The following is an 18770-nucleotide window of genomic DNA, read 5'->3' as shown; positions in this document are numbered from 1 at the left end:
ACCATGCCTAGAAACTATCGCATTACTTTAATTCATTAAACATTCATAATGTATAAAAGGCATTCATGCAAGAGTTGCATTTTCCAAATGCTTAATATTATTTCATAAAATGCCCAATTAACTAGATTCTAGTATACCATAAAATCTGACCTCCATTATAAATTTCTGTAAGAACTTTATATTTTCTTCATTTCACTTATTAAAAGCAAACTGAGCAATGGAAGAAATAATAAGTACAATATGTCATCCACTTCCAAATGAACTCAAACCACATTTTAGACCTTGCTATAATAGTATTCTTTGTTATTTTGCTTTTCATGATACTGAAGATTGAATCCAGGGGTGAGTTACATTCTCAGCTCTACTGCTCCCTTTATTAAAATTTTGAGACAGGGTTTTGCTAAACTGTCAAGACTGGCTTTGAATTCCCCTGCCTCAGTCTCCTGATTCACTGAGATTACAGGTATGTCTCTGTGCTGGCTCTAAAATAGTCATCCAAATTCCTGAAAGATGCAGTTCAAGTTAAAACACTGTATAACAAAGCATAAACTTGAATAAATATCCCTCTTCCTAAATATACTTCTAACTTCCCTTCTACAAAGTCTTCCAAAGACATCAAACCATCAGGCCTAACATGATAAATAATATTTATATTGTAAAGCAAGCTGAGAACTAAAACAAGGATATGATAGGAGAGACCCAATTGGTATATACACTTATTTTCAAAAACTGCTCACCTGCTTTCTTCAGCTTTGATCATGGCTATTAAAAAGAAAAAAAAAAAGTTATCTACTACGTATTTTTAAAATATAATCTCAGAAAACAAACTTTAAAAAAGAGAAAAGTGTAATAAAACAGGATTTAATTTACCATCTGAAAAAATAAAAATTTAAAAATCACTTTTACAGAGCAAATGCTTGTTCCAGTTTCAGAACAACAATAATGAAAACAAATTTTAAAAAGAGCAGTTATTAGGAGAGCTTATACTCTGCTGCTATTTTCCCAAATGCTGTTGGACTTGTAACAAATCCCTGACAATTTTCATAATTCTGGAATACAATAGTAGATTCCCCCAATCATTAAACTAGTTTGAGTTTTTACAAAAGATAACTAAATCCAAAATGAAATAAAACTTATGAAATTCCAGCATATTTTTTATACTAGCATTGACAAGTAGATACCTAGCTATGCACACCAACTATCTGTAGTAGGGTTATATGACAAATGAGCTTGATACTTCATAAATGGAAATCTACCCATCTACAATATTATTATTAAGCAATATTAGTATAGGTAAATTAAACTAAGCTTTAAAAATTTTATTTTTCATTCTAGTTGAATTTTTTTTTTTTTTTTAAACCAGAGATTGAACTCAGGGGCATTTGACCACTGAAACACATCCCCAGTCCTGTTTTGTATTTATTTATTTTATTCACTGAGTTGCTTGCTTAGCTCCTCACTTTTGATGAAGCTGTCTTTGAACTCACTGTCCTGCCTTAGCCTCCCAAACTGCTGGGATTACAGGCATGTGACACTGTGTCCAGCTGAAGTCAATTTTTAATTTGGTAATAACAAAGGTATCCACTATGGAATGAGGTGTACCATGTAAGTGATGATATATGTGTAATTGTTTCTGAAAATATTTTTAACAACTATTGCCCTTTGAGGAAACCGTTTCTGAAAATCTGTTTAAGGATATCTGAGAAAATGTAATAAAGGTTATCGTTGGAAATACCAATTAACATTTTCTGATACATAATTGTCATATATGACACATGGAAAAGGTTAATGTACTTAAGATGATGTACTTTTAACAAAATTTTCTATTCTTTTTTGTTCAGATGTCATTCCACATTGCTACCTACTTTACTATGATCTGTACCTTTTAGCCTCTTTTATAACACAAGAATCTATTACAAAGAAGAGTAAAGTAAGTAAATTCTAAATTCTTATTCATAACCTCGGTAATTTTAATTCTTGGGATTTATATTAGGTAATAAGTATTCCTAGATATTCAGGGGCATTCTGAGTAGTTGAGTATGTTGAAAAATTGTTCTATAAGTGAAATGTGATATTCAGTTTACCTTAATTCTTCCATAATAAACATTATCAATGCTATTTTACAATATGTTAAAATAACATCAACATTAAATGTAAATTGATATTAAAAGTTCTCAACTGTCTACTACAAAATGGTTAAATCACGTGTTCCATGTATGCACCAACATTCACAGTGGAATTTAGAAAGTTTGTTATGTGAGATCCTTGTTAAATTTTTCAAGAATAATGACTTCAAAAAAAAAAAAAAAAAAAACCAAAACATTTCTTTAAAAGCTACAAGCTCATTTATAATATAACCCTTAAATGAAAGGAATTCTTTTGAAATTAGAGATATTTCACTGCAGATTTATCCAATAATGGTTAGTGAACATTAGTGACATAATCTAAAATTGTTAAATATGACAGAAAATGAATTATCAAAGCAGCTCACCATGCAGGTTTGATTTTGTAATAAGACCTCCAGCAACAATGGTATTCTGGTATCCTAGTTTCAGTGGAATCAAATCAAATAAAAATCTATTTAAAATCTATAGAACTGACATCTAGAGCAACAAGAAAATGTACTAATCATTTTATTAAAAAAAAAGGGTGGGGTCTTCGGTAAGGATTGTTTTAAAATGAACAATATATGTGTGTATATATATATATATGTAACAACTTTATATTAAATATTATTTTTTCCTGATTTACCTTCAAGATCCTCAAGTTCTTTAGGTTTAGCCCAGCGGGATTCTTTTGTTTGAGAATTATAATAGTAAGGTTTTCCAGAATCAGATTTGTATTCCTTCCAGGGGCATTTAGATAACAATTGCTAAAATGGGAAAAATAACTTTCAGATAATGCATTCAAAATCACTGATCATTCCCATAACCATTTTCATTAAATATAATCAACCTCTGCAACTCTAAAACTTGTGACATGACAATAATAAGCTATCAATTATTGAATACTTGAAAACTGATGTTATTTGAATATATTATTTAATCTTCATAATATGCTACAAAATACCACTATTATTCCAATTTATAAACTAGTACTCAGAAGAAAACAACCTGTTTACATTATTATCTACTAAGGAGCTGGGACAAGATTCAAAATCTGGCATACTCAAATTTCAAATTCTGTGTGTTCTTATATTTACATCCTAACATGGGTAAAAATTACCATCCCTATTTAATAAGCAAGGCTTTTCAAAACTAATCCAGGCAGGAAAACCACACAACTGGGGAAAAGAAAAATGTGATTTAGTCATGTTTAGATTTCAGTTTTTTTAAAATTCTGTAACGGAAGTAGAAGAAACCGAAAAGGAATATCAACAGCAAAGGAAAATAATTTAAGTACAACTGCAAGTGCCGGACTGGCTCTTGCTTATTAACACTCCAGAATTTCTAATTAAACCACATGTAATATGGTTACTCAGTTTATTCCTTCAATCTTGACTCTTACTGCTGTACCTGTATACTATAAATAATAAAATTTACAACACAAAATGAAATACACATTTCAGGGGCATTTTTGGCAAAAAGAAAATTTACCACTCCAAGGAAATGAAATATTTGTGGGTAATTTAATTTCATCTCCATTACCTCAACCCCTCTGAAAATTTTAAGAAGTCTACTGTAGAGTCGGGTGCAGTGGTGTACACCTGTAAACCCAGAGGCACGGGAGGCTGAGACAGCTGGAGTTCTGGTTCAAAGCCAGCCTCAGTAATGGTGAGGCACTAAGCAATGCAGTGAGACCCTGTCTCTAATTAAAATACAAAAATAGTGCTGGGATGTGGCTCAGTGGTCGAGTACCCCCGAGTTCAATTCCTCGTACCAAAAAACCCCAAAAAACTCAGTAGAAATCATTCAAAATCATTTTGATTTTACTACGAAAAGGAAGAAAATTTTAAATATGGACTAAGAAAACAAAGGGAAAAGAAAGAAATAGCCTTCGCCCAATTCTAATTTATTGTCTGAATCACCTTTCTAAATAAAGGCAAAATTAGTATATAAAAAGGATTTTTTTTTTTTTTGGCTCTTCTTCTTGGTTTGTGTGACTGTATTAAAAACCCTCTTTTTTGAGTGTCTTTATAGACCATCTTATACAAATGGTATTCCTATTTGGATAGCCAAATGCAAAATTCTAAAAAAACACATGTCCCAGTCTACTTAACAGTCCCTGATTCTATGCCTCAAACTTTACCTCAGCTGGTGTTTTAAGATCATCTGGTTTTTCCCATGTAGACTGTTTTGTTTCAGTATTGTAGTAGTAAGTCCTTCCATCAGGGGATTTATGTTCAGTCCACATTGATTTCTGAAGGAAAAAAATTACAAAAGATGCAGATTATGTATAATGCCACTGACAGTGATATAAGTATGCATTATTAGTTTCAAGGCAATGAATTAAGTACCAATTAAAAGTTTTGAATGGGAAAATTCAGTGTAAATCATTATTAAATCTGTCCAAGAAAGTAAAGAGAAAACTGAAAACCAGAATATCTTAAAAGTACTTCAAAAGCAGCACATATCAATTAAGGTTTTAGGATCTCTCTCTTCCACCAGAATTACAAATATACAACAACTACGAACAGTAACATTTAAACTGCTGAATATAAGACAATTCTTGAGCAATACAAATCTATGTCTAGTGGGTAAAAAAGACTAAATGAAGTAGATGCTATTTTAAATAAGTGGATTGGTCATATTTTCTACTCCGAGAAAAAGCACACCAACTTGAATAGAAATTTTAATGGGCAAACCACAAGGACACAGCTCTCAAAATTGGAAAAAAAAAAATTGTTAAATTATGATTGTCATCCAAAATCCAATCAATAAGATGAAATTTCACAGGGATAAAATTGAACCCAAATGCCACAAAACCATAAGATGGGCGAGATAAAATTTTATCTGAAACTTTAAAATAGAATATAAATCTACTTTTTATAAAGGGTCAAAGAGAATTACTAATAACCTGCTAAAGTTAGCTAATGAAATCTCAATAATTAATACACTTTGATCAAAAAGTTTTACAAGTTATCATGAATGAATGAATGATTGTATGCTATCAAAAGAAATGGGTCCACTTCTGGACACCAGATTTTTCAAATGGTCTAACAAATCTGATCTCGTTGAAGGAGGGATATCAAGATAGTCTTTATTTTTTTAAATCTAAAACATTATTATACATTCCCCTAAGAAACAAAAAGAAAATCATTCACATTATCACATGCTGGTTTTGTCTATCAGATTTTACTTAAAACTTACTGAAAGACTGATTCTTAGACTTGTATTGCTTTTATGCATACATAAAAAGGAAAACAGGCAAAATAGTTATATTCCTTTAATCTTCTTCACCGAAAGACCACTGTTAAATCAGCTGCTGAGGTTCACTATACACAAAATAATACCATCTTGTGGCATCAAGAGTATGGTAGTTATCCATTTTTAAAATTTATTTAGTTATTTATTTTTGGTACCAAGGATTGAACCCAGGAGTGATTAACCACTGAGCCCCATCTCCAGCCCTTTTCATTTTGAAACAGAGACTTAAGTTGTTTAGGTCCTTGCTACGCAGCAGAAGCTGGCTCTGAACATGTGATCCTCCTGCCTCAGCATCCCAAGCCGCTGAGATTACAGGCATGTGGCACCATGCCTGGCTATCTACTTCTTTCAAAAAATTATAGTGAAAAACACTGGTACTGATTCTTAGCCTTCTTTTTGTATATATAAAAAACTCACCCCCCCTCGCTGCAATCAATTTTATTAAGAGCTGACTGACTTAATCTTTGCTCTGAGAATGTGGCTGAACACATGTGATATACAGCTTTTCCAATTTTATTGCCCATAATCATTTTATTTTTAGCTGAGAGTATTGTACCATTACTTTTGGATTTTCTTACAGACCACTGATATCCACTCTCAATGCTGGCATTTTTGCTGTTTACTCACACACACCTGGTCAAAACTGCTACCTAGATGATGGAGGTCATAAGACAGCCTGGATTATATCATGCATCATAATTTCACAGGTTTTAAACAGTACAATGAAATATGCTAACTGAAAATTAGATGGTTTTAAAAATTACAAGTCAAAGAACCAAGAAATAATTACTTAATATGATTAGAACAAGATGAAGTAAAGTGTTTATTTTCTATTACATTTGAAAACAGAACTAGCGTTAATGTAGAAAAAGTATTCACAGGCAGTAGAATTCAAAGAAAAGTTCATAGGTGCCAGAAAATATTTGGCTTTCTGTTATTTACCTACATTAACATCTCTTCATCAAAAGGTAATACAATCAGAGACATGTACATGGAAAATTCGCCTGTATGAATAATGCTTTATTTCATAAATTAAATGGTGTTAAGATAAAGGTGTTTGTGCTCTTTAAAAAAAATTTAATAAATAGCATCTCAAAATTGGACTATATAAATTTATGGTTGGTATACCATAAATTCCCAAATTACATTAAAACTTTCCAAGTCACATTTGTTAAAGGGTATCAAGAAAAAGTATAAACATAATATAATGAAAAAAGTAAGGGATGATTTATAGTTGACCAAATAATGTGGAGATAGAAGAGTGGTGTACAAGCTCATAAAATAAAAATAGTAATCAATTTGGTATTCATTATCTAATTACTTTATTTAAATCCTACAGCTACAATACAACACAGGTATAACCACTATCTTCATTTTATAGATAAGAGAATGAAGGTTTAGAAAGAACTTAGAAAATAAATGACTGTATTAAGAGCAACTCAATCATATTTTGCTCTAAATACTACATTTTAATGACCCTAACATAGTTTCAAGTATACTACCTATATAGAAAGTCTCTATCATAAGGACAAATTCCTGGTCAAGTACTTAGTACTAGACTCATTGTTGTTTTTACAATAACTCTCATTTAATTATTTTCAAAACCCTATGAGGTAGGCACTATGTATTTGTCATACTAACAGATGAGAAAACAGAGGCATAGGAAAATAAAGTAACACATTCAAGACAACAAAGCTACTAAATTCATTATAATATTGTCACTGCTAAGATACTATTATGGAGCAAGACTTCAACTACTGACATCGATAGAAGCTCAGTCACTTCAAACAGAAACAGCAATTATGTATCTTTAATAACATACAAAATATCATTTATATAAAACTTAAGCTTAAAGTGAGAAAAATGAGTTAGCTGATAAATTTTTTTACTCATAATAGCCTGTCTTTAAAAATCTAATCTATAATTTAATATTATATTCATAGGATAAAATGACTCATAAGTAGTTTTTAAACAATGTTGGTTATATTAGTATAGTCTATTCATAAGATAAAATAAAAACAAGTTATGTTAATTACAGAAAAATTCTTATTGTTCTACAAAATTATTATTTTATTAATCACAATCAGTCTCAAATATAAAGCAAACTCCCTACAAAAGACACCCTGATCTTGCATAATCAGGGAAAACTTGACTTGGATGATTATTCTGAAAAAGCCAATGCCAGAAAACTGACTCTCTGTGGTGTTACAGAAGTTAAGCTATTCCTCAAACTGGACTTTTTGCATTATTCTGCAGTTTGCCACAGATGAGACCATTACCCAAATAATTATTTTGTTAGCAAATAAGACAGGATGGCAGTTCTAGGAATCAATCAAAAGTAAACATTTTTTAAGCAAGATTACTCTAGGAGGTAATCTGCAAATTAAGAAATATAACTGAGAACTGTTAATATACAATGTTAAAAGGATAATCTCTTATGTTACTGTTGGGAATGAAACAAGTACAAATTATCTGAAGGGAAATTTAGCAATACTTAGCAATACTGAAAATGAAACCAACCATCTCCCAATCCTAAAACTTCACTCTGCAAAGCCCAATTGATAATACTGTAAACATGTGCAAAGATGTTTTCTACAGGAATTGTGAGAAACTGGAAATAAATCAATATCCACCTATTAAAAAACAGACCAATAAAAATAATCCATTCATACTATCAATATATCCTAATAATAATATAATGAGAAAATGTCTAAGATAAAATGTTACCAAATGACACTGTCCAATACAGAAAAAATTCAATGAAGTAGACAGAAAACTAGGCAGAAGAAACACATATATAATAACTGCAACAATGCTAATACATTTTTAAGCTTCAGAAAAAAACTAAATAGAGGATGATGAAGAAATTAATACATTCAAACTCAACTTTGTATGTGTAAGAGGCAGACATTTTTATACACATCTATATTTATACAATGTATAAAATAAATGTAATAAAACTAAGGGAAAAACATTTCCAAACCAAATCATTAAATAGGAAACAAACACAAAACCCCTTACTATCTTAGGTAAAGAAAAAGAAAGAAAGAAAACAAGCATTATAATTGAGGAAGAACACAATCACAGACATTTCAAAATGTAAAAGAAATAATATCTTGGAAAACTATCAAAATTCATTCCCCAGAAATTAATACTACTTGAATATGTCAGCTATCCAAAAGCAGTCCTTGGGGTTGTGGCTCAGTGGTAGAGTGCTTGCCTGGCATATGCGAGGCACTGGGTTTGAATCTCAGCACTGCATATAAATAAATAAACTAACAGTCCCCTGACAACTAAACACTACTAAAATAAAAAAGCAACCCCCAAAATAAACTGTAAGTATAAGTCAGTTTCGTAGCATACACTACATAATCTTACCTGCAATATTATAGATTTCAGATGACAAAGATAAAAAAAAAAACCTCTCTAATAAAAAAGTACCAAAAAAAGAAAAGTTAAGAAATTAAGCAAAATACTTGTGAAGTTATCTTCACCTGCAATCTATGGGAAATCTACAAAAAAAATATTTCTTAATAACTGCCATTCTGACTGGAGTGAGATGAAATCTTAAGAGTAGTTTTGATTTATATTTCTCTATTTGTTAATGATGATGAACATTTTTTCATATATGTGTTGAGAAGTGTCTGTTCTGGTCCTCAGCCCATTTATTGATTTTTTTTTTCCTTTAGTTTACTGAGTTCTTTATATAGCCTAGAGATTAATGCTCTATCTGATGTGTGAGGGGTAAAAATTTGCTCCCAAGATGTAGGCTCTCTATTCACCTCACTGATTGTTTCTTTTGCTAAGAAGAAGCTTTTCAGTTTGAATCCATCCCATTTATTGATTCCTGATTTTAATTCTTGCGGTACAGGAGTCTTATTAAGGAAGTTGTAGGTGCAGCCAATATGGAAAGCAGTATAAAGGTTCCTTGAAAAATGGGGAAAAGAACCATTTGACCCAGCTATCCCTCTCCTCACTCTATAGGCAAAGGACTTAAAAACAGCATACTACAGGGACACAGCCACATCAATGTTTATAGCAGCACAATTCACAATAGCTAAACTATGGAACCAACCTAGGTGCCCTTCAGTAGATGAATGGATTAAAAATGTGGCATATACACACAATGGAATATTACTCAGCAATAAAAGAAAATAAAATCATTGCATTTACAGGTTAAATGGATGGAGTTAAAGAAGAAAATACTAAGTGAAGGTAGCCAATCCTAAAAAAACAAATGCTGAATTTTTTCTGATATAAGGAGACTGATTCATAGTGGGGTAGCGAGGAGGAACATGGGAGGAATACATGAACTCTAGATAGGGGAGAGGGGTGGGAGGGGAAGGGAGGAGGCATGGGGTTAGAAATGATAGTGGAGTATGATGGATATCATTAACCCAAGTACATGTATGAAGACATGAATTGGTGTGAATATACGTTGTATACAGAGATATGAAAAATTCGTGATTTATGTGTAATATGAATTAAAATGCCTTTGCTGTCATATGTAAATAAAAAAATTATTTTCATTAACAAACCAAATGAAGAAAAATAATGTATAATCACCTAAAATACTCTTGGTGCAATAAAATCACACACTGCAAACTGAGTTATCAAGTAATAGTAATAATAAAATGATCAAATAAATTTAAGAGATAAAGGCAATTTATTAAAAACAAATATTACACTAAAGCCACTTCCATTAAAATCTTCATCTGCAAATTACTATTATTTTAGCATGGCAATTAGGAAGGAGAGAATGTGTTTATATAAAATTTAATTGATGGGATTGGGATGTGGCTCAAGCCGTAGCGAGCTCGCCTGGCATGCGTGAGGCCCGGGTTCAATCCTCAGCACCACATACAAACAAAGATGTTGTGTCCACCAATAACTAAAAAATAAATATTAAAATTCTCTCTTTCTTTAAAAAAATAAAATTTAATTGAAATCTACTTAAGCTACTGTAATTAATATAGGAATCTTATTATGTTAATAATTATAAATAAATAAAAATCTTTGAAAAGTGTAATAAGGTTGAAACTAAAATGGAAAAAAAAACAAAACACTCTACTCACAATAAGTTTTTATGATACAAATAGAAATAAAAACACCTAGGATTAATTCTTTGCTCCACTTAAATAAAATTTAAAGCAAAAACCACATGGAAAAGGATACAGTATACTGATAAAATGTAATGGTTCAGAAGACTTACCCTGAACACATATGCATATGGCAATTCAGCCTTGAAATACTCAGAGCAACAGAAAAAAACCAGAGAAAAGAGATAACTTTTCCAGTAAAAGGCTGTAAACCACCCATTTGCTTAAGTAGATCAAACAGATGAAATATATGCCAAGGTACAGATTTTATAAAACAATTTTTAAATTAATTACACACAGACTATTTTTAAAAACTACCCTTGAATAAGAATGTAGAATGAAACTTTAATAAAAAAAATCTTTCTGACCTGTGCTTTCTGATCAAAATACAAAAAATATAGCTTATAACGCCCCCCACCCAAAAAACAATCCACGAACTAAGTTGACTGGCTGAAAAAATTTTTGTTCTGCTAAAAACTAATAAGACTCAGAAGACATGACACAGGGACCGGGAGAAAATATCTGCCAAAGACATCTCATAAAGAACCGGTATTTAAAATACACAGAAATTTTAAAATGCAAGAATAAGAAATCAACCCACTTAAAAAAACGGGCAAATGATCTGAAAAAACAGAGGAGGTAGTGGGGCCTGCCTTATTTACCAAAGACACATATTCGGTAAATAAGCATATGAAATGATGCTTCACATCACAATTAGAAAACTTCCCCCAATCCTAAACACTTATAATGTCAAACACTGGTGAGAATGAATTTTCATTCACTGAAACCAGGAACTCTTTTTCATTCACTGCAACCATGGCCACTTTGGAAGAGGGTTTGATGGATTGTTTAAAAAAATAAATTAACATTTAAATAAAATGGCATTTAAATAAAATACCATTCAGTGTTAATAAAAAAGGATCTATCAAGGCATAAAAAGTCATGGAGGAAACTTAAATGCATGTTACTAAATAAAAGAAATTATTATTTAATAGGTACATACTGTATGTTTCCAACTATGTGACATTCTGGAAAAGGCAAAACAAGAGACAGTATAAAGTTCAATGATTGCCATAGGTGCAAGGGGAGTACTAAGAAGTTTTTTAGAGAAGGGAAACCACTCTGCATGACACTGCAATATAGGTCAAAACTTACGCAATACAAATTCTTACTAAAACCAGAATTACAAAAAAAAAAAAAAAAAAAAAGATATCTATCTATCTATCTATCTATCTACAAACCAGTGATCTAAACATTCCAGAAGCTAGAAAAAGAGCAACATAGTAGCTAAGAATGAAATAAATAAGACAGCAATTACTTTTGGGTGTGAATTATCTCTCCAAAGCTCCCAAAACCTCCTTTACTGATGCAGGAGGTGAAATGATTTGATGACAAGAGGTATAATAACCTAGTCAGTCCATCCTAATTAGAAGGGACTACTGTGCTAGGTGATGACTAGGATGGTGGTGCATGTATGTAGGAGGCACTGGGGCCCTGGCCTGAAGGTGGTGGGAATTCTCTTGTCCCCATGTATCTTCCTTCTCTCTCTGCTTCTTGGCCACCAGGAGTGAAGTAGTTCTCTTCCACTATCATGATGTCTTGCCTTACCTGGGATCCAGTGAAAAGCATTCTACCCACCATGGTCTGAACCTATACAACTGAGCCAAAATAAACATTTCCTTCTGTAAGTTACTCTTGTTGGGTATTTTGGTTACATAGATGTAAAACTTACTAACACAAGAGCACAAATGAATTGGACAGCTACCCTCAAAAAAATAAAATGAAACAAAAAAAAATAAGGTTGTGATGGATTTGTAAGTCTCTGTTACATCATTAGAAAGCCTCAATAAAATTAATTTGTGAATATTAGAACAGAAAACAAAGACCAATAATCACTCAAGTAATTAAAATGGTAATTCAAAATCTCTATCCTTAAAAGTATTAGGTCCAGTAAGTTTTTAGTTGTAAAAGTTCTCAAGCTGGGCTGGGGATACAGCTCAGTTGGTAGACTGTTTGCCTCACATGCACAAGACCCTGGGTTCAATCCCCAGCACCACACACACAAAAAAAATGTAAAAAAAATGTTCTAGCAATCTATTAAGAAATAAGTCATGCCTCATTTATATAAGTTGTTCGAGGGACAAAAAGAGGGATTATGCCTAGACACTAAGAATCTATTTAAGATATTAACAAAGTGAATTCAGAAGGAGTTAAATACACAAGTGTGCACACAGACATACCCTAAGAATGCATATGGGTAAGTAGAGTTCACCTTAATAATGTAAAGATGCATTGAAGTTTGGAAATTTATCTGTATACTTAAGATACTAGGGGAGAAGTATGCACCTTGGTTGACATAAAAAAGCATTAGAAGATTTTGAAAGGAAGGATACATTAACTCTACCAACAAGCCAGGAATAGAAGGAAATTCAGATTAATAAAGGTTATATATTGAAGAGCTACAGTGAAGCTACGAAATAATAAGATTTCAGGAAACTTTATAGATATAAGATCAATGTTAAAAACGATCAATAGATACGCACAATAAAAAAAGATTCAAAATGGCACCTAGTCCTGGTACAATATCTATAAACTAACAGAATAAAAAAAAGCACAAAATTTTGGGAAGAAAAATTTAAACCTCTATTATAAATAAATGAAAAAGAAGACCTGATTATCATGAATGTGATGAGATGACTCAATACAATATATTCCAATACACAAATGTCTCTGGACAACTGACTACCTTATAAACATTTCAGAAGACTCAAACAAACACTTCAATAGTAAAATAATAAGCAATAAAAACCTTCCAGAAAATACAGGAAATTATGAATGATAAAATAAAATATGACCTACAGAGGAGTGGGGTTGTGGCTCACTGGTAGAGTGCTTGCCTTGCACATGTGAGGTTCTGGGTTCAATCCTGAGCATCACATAAATAAGCACCCATGGGGAAGGTAGATGGGAATGAAGATGAAGAATAAGGAGGGAAAGAGACCTTTCACAGATCAATGACAATAAGCATATATGAAATACGACTCAAATTTGCACTAGAATTTAATGAGAGTAAGGCAAATAAAAGCAAATATTCAAATAAATTCAAAATATTTTTGGCTAATAATATTGAAAAGTACAGAAACATCAATTCTTCCAAAACTGAAATTAATTAATATCTCAGGTGAAAACATCAAATATTTTGAGAATGCATGCATATATGTACTTATAAGAATATAGGAGAATTCATGTGCTACTATCTGAAAATATGTAAGAAAACAATTTAAAAACACAAAAACTTTCCTGATTAAAAAAAAATTAAGTCAAGTCATTGTATTTGGAGAAAGCATGATATTGAATTAGAAAAACACAAAGAGAAAGAGACAGTGGAAAAGAAACCCAGGGACAGATACCAAAATATGAAAGAATATATAACAAAGAAGATTTCAAACAAAAGTCTAATAGACAACTGACTACCTCATAAACATTTCAGAAGACTCAAACACTTCAATAGTAAAATAATAAGCAATAAAAACATTCCAGAAAATATAGGAAATTATGAATGATAAAATAAAATATAACCTAGAGAGGAGTGGGGTTGTGGCTCACTGGTAGAGTGCTTGCCTTGCACATGGGAGGTTCTGGGTTCAATCCTGAGCATCACATAAAATGAATAAAAAAAGGTACTGTGCCCATTTAGAACTAAAAAATATTTTAAACAACAAATAATATATATATATATATATACATGCATATGAGTATACATATATAATATATGTGAGAAACCCAAAGAGCACATAAAATGTTCAATCTCATTAAGGAATCAAATAAGAACTATTACTTTATATCCATTACCAAAATTCAAATGATTGATAATGATTACTGCTATGAGCGATTTTTGTAGAAAAGGACATGCTAGTATACTATTAGAAATGTGCAATTTAAATTTTTCTTGAAAAACAACATGACTAGTTACATACTCTTTATCCAAAAAACGTCATTCCTACCATCTTTCTTAGTGTGAAAAAAAAAATTTTGTGTGTGTGTTTGTGTGAGGGGAGAAACTTCAGGACAAAACTGTCCATCAACAGGTGAATGGTCAAATAAATTAATGTATTATCTATGCCAAAGAACACTTTTTTAAAAAATTGCGGGGGGGGGGGGGGTACTAGGGATTTAGCAGAGGGGGTAATTTACCACTTAGGCACATCCTCAGCTCTTTTTATTTTGAGACAGGGTCTCACTAAATTGTTTAGGGGGCCTCGCTAAGTTACTGAGGCTGGGCTCAAACATGCCTGGGTCGAAATATACTTACTTTATAAAGTAATTCAAACAATTACATCTATATGAGGGGATTCACACAGAATTTCACAATTAACTGTGAAACAAAAATAAAAACACAAAAATTTCTTTACAAATAATTTTAAAAAATACCAAATATAAAATTATATATGCTTACACAGACATGTATTTCATTATGTTCCATAATATGTACAAAAAGATTGTGAATAAAATATTAATTGTGGTGGTTCTGTCTTGGTGGATATATTCAGGGTGAACTTTACTCTTTATAACTTACATGAGTGCTTTTTTCTCCAGTAAACCATGTTATTTAAATAAGTAGGAAAAAGATGATACTATTTTTCTTCTGAAAATTAAAGTAGGTATTTATAAGATTCAAGAATGCTTAAAAAATATTTAAATAAGGTTCTCAAAATTTCCCCATAAAATGTAAAATATATTTGCAATAGATTTAAAGCTTTCCAAATTTCCTCATAAATGTGGGGTTGAAATGGGGCATATAGCTCAGTGCCTAGCATGCAGGAAGCCCTGGGTTGGATACCACAAACACTCCATACAACCAACCAACTAAACAAACACAAAACAAAAAAATGAACTGTGGGAAAACAGGTACCTCTCAGTATTGTTGTTATGATTAAATATTATTATTTACATAAATTCTTCCTTTGATTATCTCTTTGAATAGCAAAAAAAAAAAAAAATCCCTGATAAAGGCAGAATGACGATTATATAAGTCGACTTTTGAAAAAAAATATACGTTAAATAAAAGAAAAAGTCTATTAGGTTTATAGTAAAAAGCAAAGTTAAATAAAAATTTCTATGTAAAAAAAGTGCCTTCTAATGTAATGCTTACCTGAAAATTACAAGGTTATTGTGGAGAGAATTAAAACCCATGTAAAAACTTACACAATTCTTTTTAGTTATACATGACAGCAAAATGCATTTAGAAAAAATATGGACTGCTACACGAATTTACGTGTCATCCTTGTGCAGGGCCATGCTAATCTTCTCTGTATTCTTCCAATTTTAGTATATGTGCTACCGAAGCAAGCACATATATGTGATTCTTATTTGCTATGGATTGAATTTAAGGTTTCTTGTCAATAAAATTCATGCTGAGGGTTGATTCCTAATATGGCAATGTTAGGAGGTGGCTCCTCTAAGAGGTGATTAGTTTCTTAAGAATTAATGCTTTTTCTCCATGGTGTGAGTTCTTGCTCTTGGATACTGAATCTGTAACTTTGAGTGGACTGTTATAAAGAGATTTAGCCTTCAGCTTCATTTCTTTCATTTTCTCTTACCATGTGATCATCTCCATACCTATCACATACTATTCTCAATGTACTTTCTCTATGTGAATACTTCTGCCACTTGTGAAATATTCAAAAGGCTCTCATCAGATCTGAATAGATTCTGATGACTTGATCCTGGACTTTCAGCTTCTAAAGCTATAACAATCTCTTTCCTTTTTAAAGTCACCAGTTTCAATATTTTGTTATAGCCACACAAAACAATTGATTTCTCTAAAATCTTCCATCAAAATTACATTAATTTTTCTTTTTTTTTTAGTTGTAGATGGACACAATACCTTTAATTTTATGTTTATTTTTATGTGGTGCCAAGGATCCAACTCAGTGCCTCACCCATGCTAGGAAAGTGCTCTACCACTGAGCCACAACTCTGGCCACCAAAATTAGATTTTTAAAATAAAAGTTTATTAACCTTTGGGCTAGAAAATTAAGAATTGATATATAGCAGATGATCTTTAGAATAGAAATAATGATCAATATAGTAGCCTAAAAAATATTATATAACACATGCGTAAATAGTACTTACTGCACCAGATGCTGTGCCTAAAAAAAACAAAAAACAAAATATTTACTGTGAAAAATCATGTTTAAGTTTCAATATCTATTTATATTATATTTTTTCCTCCATATTCTTGCACTAAAGATGGTATATCTGTCCCACATGACTGATGTGCTTACTCTCTTGCCCACAAACTACTCTGGTAGTATAAAACATTTTCAAAACTTGAACTTTCAATTTCCAAACTCACTCAGGGCCAGTATGAGAAGTATAGATCTTGACTTTTTGCTCCTTTTCTTGCTATTGCATGGATCTATTCCTATTCCTTTGCTATGTATATTACCAAAGTACAAAAATGCCCCATCCTCTAATCCTAGGCTTCAGATTTCTGGTTGTGTCAACTACTTTGATTCTACACTTGTGCTATACAATACAACACCTGTTACACATCACACATTCCTGTTTAAATTAAAACTCCGATTAAGATTAAATTTTAAAAAATTTTAAAAGTTGGCTCCTCAAATATTGTAGCCACATGTCAAATATTCATTAATTATATGTTACTTCTGGCTACCATTATTTGACAGTATGAAATACAAAATATTTCTATCATTCAATTAAATGTTTAGTAACCTTAAGATGTTAATGGATTTTGAAATGCATGGTATAAGCAAAGCTCACATAATAATCTCTAACTTTAGACAGCAATTAACTTAAAACTATATGTAATAAGGAAACAAACATATATACTAGGAAAAATCAAAAGATACAACTATGGACATCAATGGCAGAACCAAAGCATAGTAAAAACAATTAGAAAGAAATTTTAATGTAATTTCTCAGGATTACTTAGGGTAATGGTACCCATCTCTATATAACTAAGTAGGACTTTAAAGGTATTTTAGAACATTTTTAGTTTAAATAAGTGACATTTTTTAAAAATACTTTTCTTCAATTGTAGTTGGCCACGATGACTTTATTTTATTTATTTATTTTTGTATGGTGCTAAGGATCAAACCCAGTGCCTTACATATACTAGATGAGCACTCTACCGCTGGGCTACAATCCCAGCCTTCAAACAATTTTGATAGATCAATCAATTATGACCAATAATAAGCTTGAAGTAAAGCACACAGTATATGTTAAATGTTTAAACCAATAACATTTAAAATAAAAAATATTTTTATATATTCATGGGATAAAGTCAGTATCTGGCATAATAACTTATGTGGAAAATGACCTATTAGTAAAAAAAATTGAGGCATTACTAAGACATGTTAACAGCCTTATATATCAAAAAGACCAGATGCTGCTTACAGACAAAAAAAGGAAAGAAAGAAAATTATGACAGGGTTTCCAAATTCCAATGACTATAAAGACAAGCAGAAAAATAACTTGTGAAGTAGCCCAGAAGCTAGAGGAGAGTGAGTGGTCCATATTTTATTTGTATAGCTGCTAACCCATTCCCAAATTTGCTGAGTACAAATATAGACTCCACCAGAGGTCTTTCATTCTACAAATGAATTCATTCTACAAATATTCTCTGACCACACTTACTATGTTAACAGGACTGACAGGACTGTTTTTGAGTACTGAAATTCAGATTATCCAATGTTTCAAGATAAATTCAATCTTTATATAAAATCTAAACTTCAGATGTCAGCAAAAATTACAAAATTTACAAAATTTAAAAACGTGTGGGGGCTAAAGCCTATTTATCCGATAAACCTGGTCCAGAATTCCTAGCTTAAAACTGCTAATTTCCTAATCATAGAAAGAAACTGCTTTTATTTCTCATTGTAATATGGCTGCTCCTCTCCAAATGAAGTTCCCCATACATAGTATACATACCTGCAGCTACATCCATACTATTTACTCCTGGCTGTAAGAAGAAAAATGAAATTACTAATATTTACCTCATTGAAACAACATTTTATAAATTATACATGAAGCACAGTGAGTCACCACTATGCATAATTCTCAAGCCACAATGGCAACAAAACCCTTTACAGTGGCTAAACCTGCTACTGATCGAACATGAAACCCTTTACATTCCTTATTTATCCCACCTCAGAGTGAATATGTGGAAGTTTTACTATAGAATTTCTAATATGTTAGAAATTACAGAGCACTGCTCTAGATTTTGTAGTTTATTTAGAGACAGGGTCTCACTGAGTTGCTTAATGCTTCACAGTTG

At 31.5% G+C, this 18770-nt stretch overlaps 1 protein-coding gene and 1 non-coding gene across 6 annotated transcripts in view; both read right to left on the bottom strand.

The window, feature by feature from the left end:
- The window catches only part of Prpf40a (pre-mRNA processing factor 40A), a 54474-nt gene that overhangs the window by 19493 nt on the left and 16211 nt on the right, over positions 1-18770 (bottom strand). For 3 of the 5 annotated variants that reach the window (XM_076866431.1, XM_076866432.1, XM_076866433.1), the window contains exons 4-9: positions 18425-18455; positions 16601-16617; positions 4249-4359; positions 2752-2872; positions 2492-2545; positions 738-762 (exon numbers count right to left, since the gene is read on the bottom strand). In XM_076866431.1, the coding sequence (XP_076722546.1) occupies positions 738-762; positions 2492-2545; positions 2752-2872; positions 4249-4359; positions 16601-16617; positions 18425-18455 (359 nt within the window). The remainder of the gene's footprint in view (positions 1-737; positions 763-2491; positions 2546-2751; positions 2873-4248; positions 4360-16600; positions 16618-18424; positions 18456-18770) is intronic. The other 2 variants (XM_076866434.1, XM_076866435.1) reach the window with 1 other exon arrangement.
- Positions 15713-15818, bottom strand: LOC143407666 (U6 spliceosomal RNA). The gene has a single exon (XR_013092408.1). It is a non-coding gene; the product is annotated as a U6 spliceosomal RNA (small nuclear RNA).

Source organism: Callospermophilus lateralis, chromosome 9 (genome assembly GCF_048772815.1).
Source record: "Callospermophilus lateralis isolate mCalLat2 chromosome 9, mCalLat2.hap1, whole genome shotgun sequence".
NCBI classification, from domain to species: domain Eukaryota; kingdom Metazoa; phylum Chordata; class Mammalia; order Rodentia; family Sciuridae; genus Callospermophilus; species Callospermophilus lateralis.
This window is presented reverse-complemented; position numbering and strand designations above follow the sequence as displayed.